At 42.8% G+C, this 19328-nt stretch overlaps 1 protein-coding gene across 1 annotated transcript in view; it reads right to left on the bottom strand.

Moving 5' to 3' along the window:
- Positions 1–267: 267 nt before the first annotated feature.
- The window catches only part of CAB39 (calcium binding protein 39), a 102395-nt gene continuing 83334 nt past the window's right edge, over positions 268–19328 (bottom strand). The window contains exons 6-9 of the mRNA XM_027515970.1: positions 14504–14563; positions 10437–10502; positions 3682–3825; positions 268–2859 (exon numbers count right to left, since the gene is read on the bottom strand). Of these exons, the coding sequence (XP_027371771.1) occupies positions 2671–2859; positions 3682–3825; positions 10437–10502; positions 14504–14563 (459 nt within the window). The 3' untranslated portion in view covers positions 268–2670. The remainder of the gene's footprint in view (positions 2860–3681; positions 3826–10436; positions 10503–14503; positions 14564–19328) is intronic.

Here is a 19328-nt window from a genome sequence, read left to right as displayed (position 1 = left end):
TTCGGTCTGAGAAGTGAGGCGAGTAAAAGGCTTAATACTTAACTGTGAAAGGAAGGACCAGGGAGCTATATATGACCCAAGTGAAAACCACATTTTGGACACCAAAAATAGAACCTCAAATGGGGAAAAAAAGACTTTGAGGCTTGTGTATTAACTGTTCCCAGCTACAGTTGGTGACACAGTTCGTGCTAGTGTATCTCCTGACGGGGTTGTTAACAGTGATACAAACGCAACTATCTAAAGACATGTAAACTAAACAACTGACAATGTTGTTTCTCCAAAATTTTATTTTAATTTAAATTACAGGGCCAGCCAGATATTCTGATAAGAAATTTACTTTTCCTCAAGAGAAAGGAAATGCTTCCAAGGCATTGTTAACAACTGTATACATCTCCACCTTTTTTTTTTAAGGGTTAAAAATCACATTGAGTAACTGACTTATGTAAAATTAAACCTTTATAACACAAAAAGAAACCACTTCCAGTATAATAGTTTTGGTAACATGAATATATTAAATGATCAGAATTTCAAAAGCACTTTTTGAGTGTTTTCACATTTTGTTTAAAAACAACAAAAAACCCAAAGTCTTAACTATCCCCAGATTCTAACGCGAGAATAACACATCCGTGTTTTCTTTGACACGCTGCACGCCTCACTGTCTTCCACACAAAGGCTCTAGTGCTACAACAGCATCACCAGAGAGGAAGCTGCTGCCTCGAGTTCTAAGATCCAGCGTGGCAAGGAAACCTCTCTTCCATGTGGTGTAATGAATGCTTGCACCCTGAATCCAGACACCCAGCACTGGACCACGCGAATCAGAACGATGCATCACAGCCAACTCTGCCTTCCTAAACATCTTGGATAGTTTCACTTCAAGGAGTTTGGATTGCTTTCTTTAGTTCCAACAGAAAAAACATGGATTATTTTACATAGATTTTGGTAAAGACAGGCTCAGGAAAACCAATTATAAATGTAGACCACCATTTCAATTAAACAGAATAAAATACATCTGTATTTTCTGGGGCTTTTTTCCTAAATGGTGCTCCTGGAAGGAGATTTTAAAGCCTGCTGAAACATCAGCTGGGAGTCTCATTTTACTGGCTGATAAGTAATTCAATTAGTAAGAGAGGCTAGCAAAGAATAATTATATAAATTTCTTAATCAGCTACAGCCATGCTGAATTCGAACCGGCAAACTCTGATTTGTAAGTTGTTAGTTGTGATCGTCATGTCACTAAGATGGCCAGATACCATTCTAATAATTTTACATAGATATATTCTAGGAGACGTTGTTCTGCCGTGGCCACAGTAACAAAAAAGTGGTGCAAAATCAGTTACTTTATAAATACTGATAATTTGCAGCATTAAGGAACAGGACATTAAAAAAAATAAATTTCCCCGTAGGACACCTATGACTAGGAACTCTTCTTTTGCTAAGAGAAGCCAAAGTTTTAATTATTCAGTTTCACAACTATTGTACTGGATTACTTACTCTAAGAAAGAAAAGGTGCTCTAAAGAGGTCTCCCCCCACACAAAGAATCAGCATTAATTTAGCATAATCCATATCATTCGTAGATCTGGAGAACTCTTGACTCATTTTAAATGAGTAAGGCCAATATTATGCGGGAAAAAGTGTAGCTGAGTTCCAGGTCTGCATTGTAGTCTACTGATGGCACCCCATTAGACAACTGAATACAAAGGACTGGTTTACTTTGTTTTCTTTTAATGCTGTGATACTTAAATGTTAAATCAGCATTTTCAGGTGATCTGAAGTATTTCAATTACATATGAGCATTCATTTTTTGCAAAAACTCAATATTAGGTAATAGTTACATACTAATACAATAACATTCCTCTGCTGTACAAATTAAATCATTTAAAAGAAATGAGCATTCTAAGAATTATATACAAAAGAAACCTGTAAGCACTGTTGAAATGAAATGCGAGGTGTCGTTGCTAGCTCTACTGTTTTAAAATACCTTCAAAAAGTAAAATTAACAAATACCCTTCAACATATCCAGGTTTACAAGTCTCAAGAAAATCAAATGTCAAAAAATTCTAGAAAGCTGTGAAAAGCATATATACATTTTCCTTATGACCTTATGAAGCTTCACACTTTTGAGAAGTTGCTAAGTTTCAGTATCAATTTATTCGTGTGTCAACTTTATCCACTCAAGGAGCTCCCATCTCGGATACAGTTCCCCTAGGATTTAAAATAAAGCTCTGCACGATCTTCCATGAGTGAAGGCATACAATCTTACCCAGAATCCATGCTCAGATCTTTAACAAAGATAAACGCAAACAGGCAGGTTTACTCTGATCAGATCAATGCCCTCTTCCCCTAACACACACTATCATCTATGCATTTGCCTTCAAGGGACCTAGCCATGTTCAGAACTTCTACAGCGAACGGAGTCTTTAAATTCTGAAATGACACAAAGATCAAGAAAAAGTCCACGTGTGCTCTAGTGTGCAAGAAAGCAGCAGCTACGTTCTCCAACTTGGACTAAAAAAACAAACAAAAAAAAATCAAAAAAGGTAAAATGAAAACCGTTCACTTAACAGCAGATTAGCAGTAATGTTCCTCATGAATCGATAACAGTGCCTGATGCTGAATAGCTAACAGCAGACGCTGAACTTGGATTTAATATTTTCGATGTTTATTGGAAATCAGGCTTCTTGCTGAGCTGGTCTCTTCAAATCCCTGATCTGTTTGACTAAATACGTCTTCTCGTCATTGAACTGCTCATCCTCGGTCCTGTCATTCTGGAACTTGCTGAGGAACTCTATGAGCTTGGCTTGGTTCTTGAGGAGGATGTCAAGGATGGGCTGTGTCTTGTTGGGGTTGGCTACGAACACCTGCACAGGGAGAGATCAATGTCAACTACAGGACAGGGCGCGACACGGAGATGCTGCAGAGCACATGTGGCCACACCCACTGCTCCCCCGGGGCACGGGCTGAAGTCAGGATTACTCATTCGGGGTGTCTGCTTTGGAAGACCTTATTTTTACAATTAAAAAAGGAGGGAAGAAGTGCATGTTTAAGCACAAAAAGGACTGACATGTTCACTCATGCTCTGTAGTTTGTATTAAATACAGACTTTGATTTTAGAATAAAATGGGCAGAAGTTAGTTCTGGGCACAGGAAGTCAGAATGAATTTCAAGAACAAAAATCTCCATGGAAAGCATTAAGAAATGCATTACCCTTTACTTTGGGATTAGTAATCTTCCATGCCAAAGACCACCTGATGCGAAGAACTGACTCACTGGAAAAGACCCTGATGCTGGCAAAGACTGAGGCGGGAGGAGAAGGGGACAACAGAAGATGAGATGGCTGGATGGTATCACTGACTCGATGGACATGAGTTTGAGCAAGCTCTGGGAGTTGGTGATGGACAGGGAAGCCTGATGTGCTGCACGGTCACAAAGAATCAGACACAACTGAGTGACTGAACTGAACTGATGCCAAAGATAGGTGACACTCCTCTACAAATCAACTTTTCTTATTCCCAAATACAAATGCCCTGTTTCTGGGTCCATTTTTGTTAAAATGTTGTACCACACAACTGTGAAAATGAACTGAATGGAACTGTGTCACTCAGATTACCAAAATGAAGCTAATAAAATCAGTAACTTGCAAATAAAATGGGATGAACAACTAGTGTTTATGGTTTTAGTACCTTAAAAACGTGGAAGGCCTCAAACTGGATGTTACGGCTTTTGTCTCGTAGAAGGTTCATCATTAATTTGAGGTTCTCAGGTTTACTGATGTATTTTGTCATAATCGTGAAGTTGTGTCTGTCTAGTAGCAATTCACCAAGAAGCTGAGAAAACAAACAATTTATCCGTTTATTCCACAATTATCACTTAAGATTTGAAATAAAATCAAAGTTTTAAAAACAGTTCATTAAATAATATTATTAAGCATAGAATATTAATAGGCAGGCACTCAAAAGATGGATGAACTGAATTATGACCTGAAAGCTAATGAACGGTTCCTGTTTGCTACTTGGACACCTCCTTTTTCTTCTGGGGTTTAAACCTATGGTGGGTCTTGACACTGCTCCCTGAAGAAAACCAAATTCAAGTCACATGTGGCTCAGAATCTGAGACTTATCAGGATCTATTCTTTAAATATGCATTTGTGTTATCTCAGTAAAAAGAAACCATCAAAGAAAGTGGTCAGAAGATAAGTTACTGGATAACTATAAACATTAATCTAATCACACTAGGACCACAGCCTTGTCTAACTCAATGAAACTAAGTCATGCCCGTGGGGCAACCCAAGACAGGCGGGTCATGGTGGAGAGATTTGACAGAATGTGGTCCACTGGAGAAGGGAATGGCAAACCACTTCAGTATTCTTGCCTTGGGAACCCCATGAACAGTATGAAAAGGCAAAATGATAGGATACTGAAAGAGAAACTCCTCAGGTCAGTAGGTGCTCAATATGCTACTGGAGATCAGTGGAGAAATAACTCCAGAAAGAATGAAGGGATGGAGCCAAAGCAAAAACAATACCCAGCTGTGGATGTGACTGGTCATAGAAGCAAGGTCCAATGCTGTAAAGAGCAATATTGCATAGGAACCTGGAATGTCAGGTCCATGAATCAAGGCAAATTGGAAGTGGTCAAACAAGAGATGGCAAGAGTGAATGTCGACATTCTAGGAATCAGCGAACTGAAATGGACTGGAATGGGTGAATTTAACTCAGATGACCATTATATCTACTACTGTGGGCAGGAATCCCTCAGAAGAAATGGAGTGGCCATCATGGTCAACAAAAGAGTCTGAAATGCAGTATTTGGATGCAATCTCAAAAATGACAGAATGATTTCTGTTCATTTCCAAGGCAAACCATTCAATATCACAGTAATCCAAGTCTATGCCCCAACCAGTAACGCTGAAGAAGCTGAAGTTGAACGGTTCTATGAAGACCTACAAAACCTTTTAGAACTAACACCCAGAAAAGATGTCCTTTTCATTATAGGGGACTGGAATGCAAAAGTAGGAAGTCAAGAAACACCTGGAGTAACAGGCAAATTTGGCCTGGGAATACGGAATGAAGCAGGGCAAAGACTAATAAGAGTTTTGCCAAGAAAATGCACTGGTCATAACACACACCCTCTTCCAACAACACAAGAGAAGACTCTATACATGGACATCACCAGATGGTCAACACCAAAATCAGATTGATTATATTCTTTGCAGCCAAAAATGGAGAAGCTCTATACAGTCAGCAAAAACAAGACCAGGAGCTGACTGTGGCTCAGATCATGAACTCCTTATTGCCAAATTCGAACTTAAATTGAAGAAAGTAGGGAAAACCACTAGACCATTCAGGTATGACCTAAATCAAATCCCTGATGATTATACCGTGGAAGTGAGAAATAGATTTAAGGGCCTAGATCTGATAGATAGAGTGCCTGATGAACTATGGAATGAGGTTCATGACATTGTGCAGGAGACAGGGATCAAGACCATTCCCATAGGAAAGAAATGCAAAAAAGCAAAATGGCTGTCTGGGGAGGCCTTACAAATAGCTGTGAAAAGAAGAGAAGCGAAAAGCAAAGGAGAAAAGGAAAGATATAAACATCTGAATGCAGAGTTCCAAAGAATAGCAAGAAGAGATATAAGAAAGCCTTCTTCAGCGATCAATGCAAAGAAATAGAGGACAACAACAGAATGGGAAAGACTAGGGATCTCTTCAAGAAAATCAGAGATACCAAAGGAACATTTCATGCAAAGATGAGCTCGATAAAGGACAGAAATGGTATGGACCTAACAGAAGCAGAAGATATTAAGAAGAGGTGGCAAGAATACACAGAAGAACTGTACAAAAAAGATCTTCATGACCCAGATAATCACGATGGTGTGATCACTCACCTAGAGCCAGACATCCTGGAATGTGAAGTCAAGTGGGCCTTAGGAAGCATCACTACGAACAAAGCTAGTGGAGGTGATGGAATTCCAGTTGAGCTATTTGAAATCCTGAAAGATGATGCTGTGAAAGTGCTGCACTCAATATGCCAGCAAATTTGGAACTCAGCAGTGGCCACAGGACTGGAAAAGGTCAGTGTTCATTCCAATCCCAAAGAAAGGCAATGCCAAAGAATGCTCAAACTACCACACAATTGCACTCATCTCACATGCTAGTAAAGTAATGCTCAAAATTCTCCAAGCCAGGCTTCAGCAATATGTGAACCGTGAACTTCCTGATGTTCAAGCTGGTTTTAGAAAAGGCAGAGGAACCAGAGATCAAATTGCCAACATCCGCTGGATCATGGAAAAAGCAAGAGAGTTTCAGAAAAACATCTATTTCTGCTTTATTGACTATGCCAAAGCCTTTGACTGTGTGGATCACAATAAACTGTGGAAAATTGTGAAAGAGATGGGAATACCAGACCACCTGATCTGCCTCTTGAGAAATTTGCATGCAGGTCAGGAAGCAACAGTTAGAACTGGACATGGAAAAACAGACTGGTTCCAAATAGGAAAAGGAGTTCGTCAAGGCTGTATATTGTCATCCTGTTTATTTAACTTATATGCAGAGTACATCATGAGAAATGCTGGACTGGAAGAAACACAAGCTGGAATCAAGATTGCAGGGAGAAATATCAATAACCTCAGATATGCAGATGACAACACCCTTATGGCAGAAAGTGAAGAGGAACTCAAAAGCCTCTTGATGAAAGTGAAAGTGGAGAGTGAAAAAGTTGGCTTAATGCTCAACATTCAGAAAATGAAGATCATGGCATCCGGTCCTACCACTTCATGGGAAACAGATGGAGAAACAGTGGAAACAGTGTCAGACTTTACTTTTCTGGGCTCCAAAATCACTACAGATGGTGACTGCGGCCATGAAATTAAGACGCTTACTCCTTGGAAGGAAAGTTATGACCAACCTAGATAGCATATTCAAAAGCAGAGACATTACTTTGCCAACAAAGGTTCGTCTAGTCAAGGCTATGGTATTTCCTGTGGTCATGTAGGGATGTGAGAGTTGGACTGTGAAGAAGGCTGAGAGCCAAAGAATTGATGCTTTTGAACTGTGGTGTTGGAGAAGACTCTTGAGAGTCCCTTGGACTGCAAGGAGATCCAACCAGTCCATTCTGAAGGAGATCAGCCCTGGGATTTCTTGGGAAGGAATGATGCTAAAGCTGAAACTCCAGTACTTTGGCCACCTCATGGGAAGAGTTGACTCATTGGAAAAGACTCTGATGCTGGGAGGGATTGGGGGCAGGAGGAGAAGGGGACGACAGAGGATGAGATGGCTGGATGGTATCACCGACTCTATGGACGTGAGTCTGAGTGAACCTGGGAGTTGGTGATGGACAGGGAGGCCTGGCATGCTGCGATTCATGGGGTCGCAGAGAGTTGGACACGACTGAGTGACTGAACTTAACTGAACTGACTGATACACGCCAAACATCATTTTATCTTATCTGATTCAAAAAACTTTATAAAAACAAGTACTTTTCTGGTCCTTCTTAAGCAAGGTATCCTGAAGATATTCTAAGCTTCTCTTAGTGACACCATAATATCACTAATGATGTTAATTAAGCTAAAAAAAAAAAAAAAAATCTGTCGCTTCAGTTAAGTCTGTGCTTACTGAGTTCTATGGAGTTGATTATACCACATCAGCTCTGAATTTTAGAATCAAACCTGCTTTTTCTAGATTTCTTTTTCTGAAACTAGCGGTCACCTCTTCATGTTGTCATGGTGCCAACTTCCAGTCAAGGACTAGTGTGCAGGTGGTGTGGCCTGCGTGGGGGCAGGAGCCAGAGGCACAACAGAGTGGCATCCAGCCTGGCTCCTGGCACCAGCCTGCCTGGGTTCAAATCCTGGCATTTTGCTCCTTGGGAGCACTATATCCTTGAGCATATTATTTAACTTCTCTGTGCTTCAGTTTCATCATCTGCACAAGGGAGCGGATGCTGGCGCCTGTATCTTACGACAGTGCAGTGCGAAATAACAGCATGAACACCTGCAAAGCACAGTGGACCTGAGTCCAACAGAGACATGGAGTGAGGTCCAAGGGGAGGAAAACGCATGGCCAGAGCTACCTTGCCATGGTTCACCTGCTTTTGTTAATTCCTTTCTGGGTTCCTGGCTATGTTCTACATACCTGAAGACTCCAGATAACTGATCTCTAGATAAATAACATATCAGTAAATCAAAAATAACCTGATGTGCAGGAAAACAAATCTGTTTAGGATTTATAAAGAATTTAGAGGAAGAATTCAAGAGCTCAGACAGGTTTCACACTAATCCGAATCACAAAATCTACAACTTTCAAAGTAAGAAGCCCAGTATTTACTTTCAGAGGCTCAGAAGTTAGCATGAAGTGAGTACAGATTTACTCACAGTGTTCATTTTCTGTCACACAAACCAGAGATACTGAAAATGGCTCATTTCAGCTTGATTATCTAGGGGAGGGTAACCAGTAATTTAAAATATTTCTTTGGATGTAAAAATTTAGAAATGTCAGGACAATCTTATTAAAAATAAAACCCTGGCAGTCCAGTGGTTAGGACTCCACACTCTCACTGCTGAGGGCCAGGGTTCAATTGTTGGTCGGGGCACTAAGATTCCATAAGCCACACAGCGTGGCCAAAAAACCCCCTGAAATCTGGTACAGGGAATTCAAGTTTAAATAAATAAATTAATTTAATTATTATTAAAATTAAATAAATTTAAATAAATCCAAATTTAAATAAACGCCAATGTGGCTGCAAAAAAAGGGAGTACAAATTAAAATACATGTTTAGAGTACCACTGGTCCTCAAAATTTCTCCATGTGTTCAGGAGAAACTGCAGGCATGAAAGGCTGGCTTCATATCCATTACTAAGGTCTTACAAGTGGCAGTCATAATCTTCCTTTCATGTTGGTAATTCTTAAGTGTTAGAAGGTCTTGAAAGCCTTTCTCCTATCTAAGCAGCCCAAGAATTCAGCATTTGGTCCAAGTCTTCTGATTTGCCAATTAAGAACCCCCTCCCTCCCCCCAGGAGGTATCAGTCCTGGAAGCTAGTATGCAAGGAAAACCTCTCTAGCCTCCTTGGCCTCAGAAAATACTGAGTGCATCCAACGGCGGGAAGAGGCCCTTGGATACAGAGAGGTTCCTGGCAGAGGGCTGCTTCTCCTCGAGGCTCTCAGGGGAGCCCGCACTAGGTCACACTGACACACAGGGAGGAGCAATGCCTTAAACAGCCACCAGGTGTACCACATCCACCCTGAAAACGAACGGACTGTCCCTATCAGCTACCACAACCACCGGCGATTGCCCGGCCAGCACACCTGCACACGGAGAGCAGGTTAAGGATCCCTGGCACTGGACCAAAGGATGCCTGGGAGGCCAGGCTCCACCTGACGAGCACCGTAGCGGTGACACATTTCTCATGGCCTTACGGAAAACGAAGGACCTAGTCAGGGGAAAGGAATCTTTTGGGAATGTTCCTAATGTCCTTTAGTCAATTTCCACAGAAAGACAAGGTGTAAAAGAGTGAAATCCCCATAGGAGCAGCAGGAGGCGGAATGGATTGTCTTGATTAAAATGAACTCAGATATCTCTGAGGGGAAGCGCTCTGGGCAGAGTAGAATTTAAAGTGGACCAGACAAAAAACACAAATGGAATTGCAAATTTCCGCCCACAAATCCTTTGTGATTCCATCTGTAACTCCAGTCAGGACCACTTCCTGACAGAAGGAAGGGGCATACATTTATTAAATACAGTGAGAATTTTCTAGAGTAGGGGTTAACAAACGATCTGTAAAGAGCAAGACAGGAAACACTAAAGTCTTTGCTACCCGTAAAGTGTCTGAGGCAACCACTCAAATCTGCTGTTGTAGCCAAAACAGCCACAGACAATACATAAATGAACAAGTGCATCTGCGTTCAGACAGAATTTTATTTACAAAAACAGGCAGTGGGCTGGATATGGCTCATGGGCTGTCGCTTGCCAGCCCCTATTCTAGAGTTTTAAGTCTTTAAGTTTCAAATGGAACTGTCCACATCCTTTTTTGACACAAAGCAGCCAAAGCCCTCTGGTTCCCCAGGTCACTGCTGGCAGCCGTCCCTCCCCTCACACAGCAAGCCTGGGACCCTCTGGGCAGAATCCCAGGAGCACAACACCTGTGGTGCCTTCAACTCCGTGACAACGATTCTAAGTTTTAAAAATAAGGCTCTAAAACCTAAAGAACTTCCTCACTTGGAGATTAGATCCTCTTCAAAATTCTGCATATTCTATTTTGGTATCTTTAACACATAAGGAGGTGAGTTGGGGTGGGTGCCCTGGGTGAACCACTGCTGAGCCCTGCTCCTTTCCACAAAAATCTCGACCAGGGACACACGCATGTTTCCTACAAAGGTCTGGGACCCATACACGTTTCCAACAAGGGGTGGAGAGAAATGAGCAACTTAGATGATCTGTCATACCTTGAGTGACTGTCTTTTTGTCACATAATTTTCTGAATGAAGTAACTTCTCATATTCACTGAAGAACTAAAAGACAAGAAAACACACATCAGAGGATTTTCTTAAGAGCAGTAGAAAACATTGAAAAGCTTGAGCATACACTTTAATGGCACAGAGGCCAATCTCAGCCCAAGCTCTGCTCCTCCTGTCCGTTTCACACTCATCCTCGAGTGATATCCGCTGGTTACTGTCATGAAAAGGCTCCTGGGCTGGCCCCCTTGCGGCTCCAGAGAAGCGTGCACAGAGCTTCTCTCTCTTCTGTCACCCACACTTCATATGCACACAACTTAAATCCCTTCCCCACCTCCCCATCCCACTGTTTTCTCACTGTTCTCATTTCCTTGTGTTGAATTAGAAAATTCACATTTTTTTTTTTTTACAACTCAACTAGTCCAAAGCACAACCACAAAGAGAAAAGTTATCTATTCTTTCAAAGCAAGAAAATAATTAAGAATAGAAGAGAGAGAAATTCAGCACTGTTGGGTAGGAAGGTGTCCCACAAATGGTAGGACTTGAGCTCAACTTTAATAATGAGAGAGATTTTGTTTAGATATGGGGAGAAGGGATACTCTTCGGGATAAAAACAGAACACAAGACTGAAGACCTGGAAAATGCAAAATGATACAGACTGCAGAGCTGACGAGGATCCACTAGATTTACAAACGGGCTGGGCTCACTGACAAGAACTGTGTCCCTGGAAGGGTAAGGAGCAGAAGCAGAGGACAGTAGGGAGGTGGGGCACAGACAGGAGGGACACACAGGGACAGGGCCCCCCTCCCCAAAGTTCAGAGGAGTGGGCCAGTTAGCTTTCTGTTTGTTTGAACTATGGACAGGCTTCTGAAGTTGCAAAATGCTGCAGTACTAGTGTGACACTGCCGGGTGTCAGTGCATTACTGAGACTTGTCCCTGGCTGTGGCGGGCAGCTGAGGATGCCTGCTGTGTATTCTGTCCACGCTCAGACTTCTGCCTTTGCTTTATGATGGGCCCTCATCCGCCATTCATTTGTGGTTTAGAGCAGGGATTGGCAAACTCTAGCTCCTGGGCTACATCCAACCCATTGTGTGTTTTTATACACGTTTTACTGGAACACAGCCGTGCTCATTCGTGTACTGTAAATAAATTCATTTATGAATTGTTTATGGCTGCCTTTGCGGTAGAACTGACAGGAAAGTTGACCAAGAATGCATGGCCATGAAGCCTCAAATATTTGCTCTCTGGCTGGCCCCTTACAGAAGAGGTTTTAGCGCTAACCCAGAACCACCCCTGCATCCATTCTTTTATCTCTAGGCAGAGGTGGGATCGCCCTCTATGTAGTATGCAAGGGAGTTAGACTTCTGTCTTCAGAGGTGGCTGTTACCCCTTCCTTCTCCTCAAATGATCATCAAGTCATGATGGAAAACAGTTGGATCCGCCTTTGATCAGTAACACAGGAACACCTCAAGTTCTTGACAGAATATGCAAGTTAAGATTTTCTGCTGCATAATTTTTAGGGTAAGCTTAGTTGCAGGAGATTATCCTGAAGGAGAACTGCCTGGTTAGATCTCAGCCCCGGGTCAGCAGTAAAGGACTAGGACAGACAAAGGACTGGCATTGTCTGGGCTTCTCAGAGATTTGCTCTCCGTGAGCTGCACTTCAGTTCAGCATTTTTTTCACTGCAGAGTCACCCTTGGGGATGGCGTCAACTCCATGACGCTGCAACTCAACTCCTATCTAAGAACGCCAATGGGAGAAATGTGCTTCAGGCCCCAGTGCTAGAAAAGGCTGTTTCTTTTAAACAAGCTTCACAGACACTGTGATCTTTTAATGGTTTTGTTTCCCTCTATGTTTTGATTATTAGAAAGCTCAGAACCAAAGTGTACAGACTTTAGAGCATGTGTTTTTGTGTAATAACTCCATGTTCTGCTTAAATTGCTTGTATCTCCCCTTTTCTTCTCCTCTCCCAGATCTGACTGCACTGTATACATACATACATACATACATACATATTTACATATATATTTCAGTTAGCTGCTGCACATATGTTTTCTAAAATCCTGATAACCAATGTCACCCATTAATAACACAGGAAAATATTTTATTGCAAAATTAAAGTGACATCATTGCCTATAGTAAGTTTCTTGGAAATATCGTTGGTAGGTTTTAAATTAAGACACTTGTATGCTTAATTATAAAAACCTTTGAGATCATGTTCTAATAAAAACAATTTGTTAATGCTTATTAAATGCTTACTGTGTTCCAGGCACTGTGCCTTGCACTCGGCATACACATTCTTACCTAATCCTCACAGCAACCTAGTAGTAACAAGAAGGTGCTGTTATGAGCCTTCTCTCAGAGCTGAGGATCCTAAAGGTACAGAGGGTCAGGGAAGCACATGGTGAAGCTGAGACTTGAAGCCAACTGCACACAGTGTGGTGCTGAAGCCCACGCTTCTGACTCTGCCACAGGCGGGGACAAAACGTGCTTCTGACTAAAACCAGCAAACACATGGAAAAAACACCCTACATCCCAGTGCTGCTGCTGCTAAGTCACTTCAGTCATGTCTGACTCTGTGCGACCCCGTAGATGGCAGCCCACCAGGCTCCCCCATTCCTGGGAATCTCCAGGCAAGAACACTGGAGTGGGTTGCCATTTCCTTCTCCAATGCATGAAAGTGAAAAGTGGAAGTGAAGTCGTCAGTCGTGTCCGACTCTTAGTGACCCCATGGACTGCAGCCTACCAGGCTCCTGTGTCCATGGGATTCTCCAGGCAAGAGTACTGGAGTGGGGTGCCAGTGCCTTCTCCAACATCGCAGTGCACACGAGCAAAAATAAAAATAAATGACCACTGATGCTTATGTCATCAATGAGGCTATTTCTGAGGGAATTACTATGGACTCTGCACTGTGTTATGATGTTACTGCTAGTGGGAGGGAAAGATGGGAACAGGAACATGGAAGAACTAGAAAGCATAAGCTCTGCCTCCAAGAATCTTCTAATTTAGCTGAACAGCACAGGGAATTTCCTGGTGGTCCAGTGGCTGGGACTCCACACTTTCACTGTCGAGGGCACAGATTCAATCCCTGGTCGGGGAACTAGGATCCCATAGGCTGTGACATAGCCAAACTGCCCTCCCACCCCTGAAAAGAAAAGCTAGTTGAACAGTGAGTAATGAAGTATTAACAAAACCTGGGATTTTAGAAATTCAAATAACTAGTGGAAGAATGAAAAACTAAGCCAAATTTTAGAGGAGAGATAGAAATTTTAAATGGACTGTGATCATGGTAACTTCTCCAGGAGCACCTATACGGTTTTGGACAGCGCCAAAATTAAACTAGTGCGGCACAGAGAAGTGCTCGTGGGCATCGTAGGGAGCAGAGGGGACACGTGGGAGAGAAGGAGTGACCCTGCTGTCATAATGATCAAGGGCAACCAGGTCATCAGAGTGCCCAGACCTGCTCACAAACCTCTGTGGGTTCTATCACCAGGAAGTCTAACATCAACTCCAGCTGGAGGGGGCCTTATGGCTGAACTAACCAATGTCCTACTTTACAAATAAGTACTGACTCCTGAGTCGTCAGAATTAAGGCCTTGGCCTTGGCCACAGGAGCCAGCAGCAGAATGGGGACACTGCTCATCCACCTGCTGTGTCCTCTAGGCTAGGCCTCTGCTCACCCACGGCCACAGAGTCCCTGTCTCTCTCTTCGTAAGCAGCTGGGATGTGAGCAATGGACGGGAAGTATAGGGAAAGAAAAGAAGCCACATAGTAATTTTCTCTTTATCTTAACTATGTATTATCATTCAGCAGCAAAGTGCTTTATTTTCCTCTTCTAAAGCAAGAAAAGATGCAAAGGGGAGTGTGTCATCAGAAAGAAAATTCTGCTTCTGACCAAGTAACGCTCTCTATCTCGGCTTTCATAGAGAAATGATTACAGCACCAATTAAAAACATATTTCCAAAATAAATCTTCTGGTACAAAATCTAATTAAAAGCTTTCATTCTGGTAACAAAACTTACAGTGTGCTATTTTAAAATAGAATTTCACATACTTACTCTATCATAATGTTGTTCCAAAAATTCCGCACTGAGCAATTTATGTCTTGTAAGTAAATCCTAGAAAAAGAAAACATACTTTTTACAGTTGTTGGTATTCAAGTTCTTTTAGAAAAGAGAATCTTAAAATTCCGCACCATTTTACCTGATAAAAACAGCTGTCAAAAAGTACTACACTTAAAAATATTTGAGCATGAATTGTATTGAAAATGTTGATTCTATGTAAGAGCAAATAAAAATCATCAATAATTTGAAATTGTGAGAGTAATGGTTATGATTGTCGCAGGTCTAATAGCTCTTAGATGGAAAAATTAAAAAGCAAATTTATAAGGTAATGGACATAAAAACTCAAAGAAAGGGAATCAAGAACCGAAATGAAATAAAAGTAAACAGTTGTGATAAAATGCCAAACAGCATACTGCTCCTGGTAGAGAAAGAAGAAACATCTTTTATTAGAAAAAGTACAGGAGGTTTCATTTTTTCCTCCTTAACTCAGTTACATTCAGTTTCATCTTGAATACTACCTTTTTTCAGAGGTAAGGTCTCTTTTAAAAGCCCCATCATAAACATTAGCTCCAAAGCAAGCAGACTTACGCTGCAAACATACAGAGCCAAAAGTTATGAACAGTAGAGTCCAATTCTGCATCCCTGTGAAACAGAGCTTACGCCTGACCCCATGGATGTCCCTGGAAATTACTCAGGGTCATTCATTCAGAAAACATCTCCTATGTGCTAGATAAAGGTCTAGGTCCTGGGGCTACAAAGACAAAAAGAGGTGGTCCCTACCTTCAAGGACCTAGAGGTCAGCAGTGAACTAGCCACGGACTCACCAGGTGGGAGGAGAATGGAGACAGGCGACAGCAGAACAGCCCACTCATCTTCAGGGAACTCAGGAGCACAGTTCCTTTAGAGCTGCTGACCCGAGAGGTCATGTCAATAATCCCTTCTCTGAACCAACTTTCCTTCACTTGTTTTCTCTGCTGTTTAGGTTACAATGACTAGTGTTTCCTGAAGTATGTCCTGAGAAATGCCCTAAGGAATGTTTCATGGTCAACAAAGGAGGAAAGGGCTGCAGATTTGGTTCCCTCATGGAAACGAACCCCTCAGGTCTCAGGGGGTTTTGGAGGGAGTTCTTCTGATGCCTGCTCGTTAGCATCCTGCCCTGAAAAGTCCTGCTCTGCACGGGCTTGCCCCTGGCCCAGTTACTTCCTACCTTCAGACCTTGACACACATATCGCCTCCCTGGGGAACCCTTCTTGACTGGTCACCGGCACCAAAGCATGGTCACGGTTATGACCTGACATCTGTGGGATTATGCTCTTAACATCTCTCTCATGGTAGGCTATGCTATGCTAAGTCACTTCAGTCGTGTCCGACTCTGTGTGACCCCATAGACGGCAGCCCACCAGGCTCCCCTGGCCCTGGGATTCTCCAGGCAAGAACACTGGAGTGGGTTGCCATTTCCTTCGTGAAAGTGAAGTCGCTCAGTGGTGTCCAACTCTTAGCGACCCCATGGACTGCAGCCTACCAAGCTCCTCCGTCCATGGCATTTTCCAGGCAAGAGTCAGGGTAGGCTATAAATTCTATAAACACAAGCTCATGTCTATTTTTACTGATCTCTGAATTCCCAGCACCTATGCAGTAACCAGCACATAGTAAGAGCTTAATATTTAATAAATAAATGAATGAACCAACAGAATTCAGGAACATGTTTGGAAACACACCACAGTAAGCAATCTTTGAAGAACGTTTTTAGGCTTCTAACCCCACCCCAAAGATTTACAGGTGTTCAAACTGCTGGATAGGGTATGCATCCTATGCCCATGGAAGATCTACCCGATTTTCCCCAAGTGTCCTTTGGGGATTAAGCAGGCAAAATGAGAAAACCTGGAGTCGGACTAACTTCAAGAATCTGGAAAGAAATATGGGGAAGGAGGAGATGGCAGGGCTAGAAGAATTTATATTATCTTAATATATTTATATTGTCCCATAGGGTCATATGTGAAGGAGAGAGGAACATGAGAACTTTAAGGGAATATATCAAGAATGCTTGTTAAATAGTGTCCTGCCTCTAACATGCTACTCTCAATGTAAAGTGCTACGTCTATAACATGTGATCTATGACAGCTCTCCCCTGAGTTAGGACCTCAAGGGCAGGGGTTTGTCTGGGCAGATCACTGCTAAACCAGAGTTCCCTGGTGGTCAAGTGGTTAGGACTTCATGTTTCCACTGCAGGGGGCCCTGGTTTGATCCCTCCCTGGTCAAGGAGCTAAGATCCTGCAAGCCTTGCAGCATGCCCCCCGCAACCCCCACAAAAATCTCCTGAAAACAAACGAAAAAGATCACTGCTGATCCCCAGAACCTAAAGAACAGCGCCCAACATGAGCAAGCAGTCAAGAGACTTGTGGAATGAACAACGAATAAGCAAATTTAAAGACTGCTGTGTCTGGATTCATGCAAGACTGAGTGTCTCATTTACTCTGTGGCTAAGTCTTTCTGGAGGCCACTCTGAGCAAGTACAGGGCTGAGAACCAAGAGCTCACTGCTCTGTCACGATCTGACCAAAGAGAAAGGAGGCGTCTCAGAGGCAATGGCTCTCAACTGGGGTTGGATTCTTGGGTACAGGGAGGTAGAAAGTATTTCTCTGAAAAGCAAAGATCCTAAACATGCTGTACAAGTGTTTTTCTTTTTGGTCTGAGTAAGGTGACTGTTTATCCTGAAGGCTGTATTTCCAGTAGGAGCAAGAGGCTCACAGTTGGGCCACACACAGCAAGGGGGAATGTCCAGTACGCCCTCATCAGAGATTCTACCTGTTACCATTCAGTTTAGACAGACCAGGAGGCTCAGGAAACCACTGCCAACCTAGGGATCACATCTCCGGGGCCTTGGGGGAGGAGAGAGACTGGAAAGGGGTTGCTGAGACTGCTCAAGCAGGAGCCTGACCCCAGTGCATTGGCGGAGGGAAGTCCTTCCTAATAAAGGCCAGACCAGGGCCTGGAGCAGACAGTAGAACACCAGCAGGGAAGGAGTAATTCTTGAGAGCCGGCACAGAGGAAAAAGGCTATACTAAGCTGGGAAAAGAGGTGGGGACTCGGGCAGAGCGTCTCTCTCCTGAGAGACGGGAAAAAACCCTACCCTCGGGACTAGAGCCAAGAGCTCAGCGAGCTCAAACCAGGCTGTGGGCTGTGTGAGGGGATGAGGCGGGGAGAGCACAGAAACCAACAGACTAGAAAACAAAGGGAAGCGGTCATGTAGTCGAAATCTGGTGAGCGACTGGCAAAGCTGACAGGGTGCACGTGGTCCCAGATCAGCAGAGTGGTTGGGTCTGCCAGCAGGGGACACAAAGAGCATGAGGTCTGACTTCCCAACCTATCTAAATTCCCATATGGCCAAGCCCTGGCATGACCCAGAGACAGGTCAGGGGTCATCTCCCAAGTCCAGCAGATGGAGCAGCCAACTTTCAGGGTGGACTGAATTAAAAAGATTCCCACAAGTTACGTGAGTTTTGGTCCCAAACATCATGTGACAAAGATGGCCCTGGAATCCCTGAAGAAATGCTACTAACCCAGGGGGCTCATTTTCAGAGAGCCTCGGCAAGCCGTCTGGCCCAATGTTGTACTTGATGATTGTCTATGTCCGAAGACAAGAGACTCAATTCTTCCAACTGTGTGGTTCACCTTTGGAGCTCCAAAAGTTAGAAAGTTCCTCTTGTGATAGAGTTAAAACCTAAACCCAGGCTACTTCCAGAAAACTGTCAAGAATCACAGAACTAGGTGGAATCCATTTTCTTGAGGATCCACTTTAAATACAAGCCGTGCTCTCTTGGCAAGTCCCTGTCGAGTCTTCTCTTCTCCAGGCTAAATTTGTCCAGTTCCTTTAAGGACACCTCGAATGACAGGTTCTGAGCCCCCTCGCCATCTGTTGTCTCTGAAAGTCATCTCTCTGTCGGTGTGCCCTGAAAAGCACAACACCTGGGGCACGTGTGTGCTGTTGCTGCCTCATAAGCTTACAGTGGGACGAGACCTTCAGCAGGCTCCTGAAGTCACACGTTATGTAGTCACAGGTAGCTTTGGGGCAGCAGCATCATTCTGTTTAATTTTACTGGACTTACACAGAATTTTGTTTACTCAGGGTCAGCTCTCCAGTCAGACTGCCTGGGTTCAAATTCTGGCTTCCCCATTTAGTGTCTGACTTCATTCAACATTTTTCTAGGTTTCCATTTCCTCATGTGTAAAGAAGATAATAATAATACTTCCTTCACAGCGTAGTTTGAATATGATATGAAGTTACCTACATTTTAGTAATTATTACACTGTGTAATGACTACATTTAGTATTATTTCCTATTATTATGCCTTATTCTCACATCTCTTATTTACAAAGCTGGGTCCTCAAGTGGAAGACCTCAGTTTTTGAGGGTTTTTTAATCCTTAAATTTTTTTTTAATTGGAGGATAATTGCTTTATAGTGTTGTGTTGAAGACCTCAGTTTATCTGTATTTAACTTCAGCCTGTTATATATTCTGGCCTCTCTGGATCTTTATGAAGCCTTATTTCAGGATCTCTGCGATCTGCTTTCTATTCCTTTGTGGCATATATTTGTTGTCACCTTTTATCTGAGTCTTTAATAACAATCTTCGGCTGTGCTAAGTGAAGACAAATCCACTAAAAATTTCTCTCCAGGATGGTGGCAATCCATTTTCTGGCACCTTATGGATATGGTGTTCAATTAATTATGAATTGCTAACCTGAAACTCCATCCAGCTCCTAGTTTTTCATTGTTTTACAGGTCTGTTAAAACAGACCTGTACAATCATTCAACATCTA

This window comes from Bos indicus x Bos taurus, chromosome 2, assembly GCF_003369695.1.
Source record: "Bos indicus x Bos taurus breed Angus x Brahman F1 hybrid chromosome 2, Bos_hybrid_MaternalHap_v2.0, whole genome shotgun sequence".
In the NCBI taxonomy this organism is placed as follows: domain Eukaryota; kingdom Metazoa; phylum Chordata; class Mammalia; order Artiodactyla; family Bovidae; genus Bos; species Bos indicus x Bos taurus.
The sequence above is the reverse complement of the archived record's forward strand: the minus strand, read 5'-3'. Positions and strand labels throughout refer to the sequence as shown.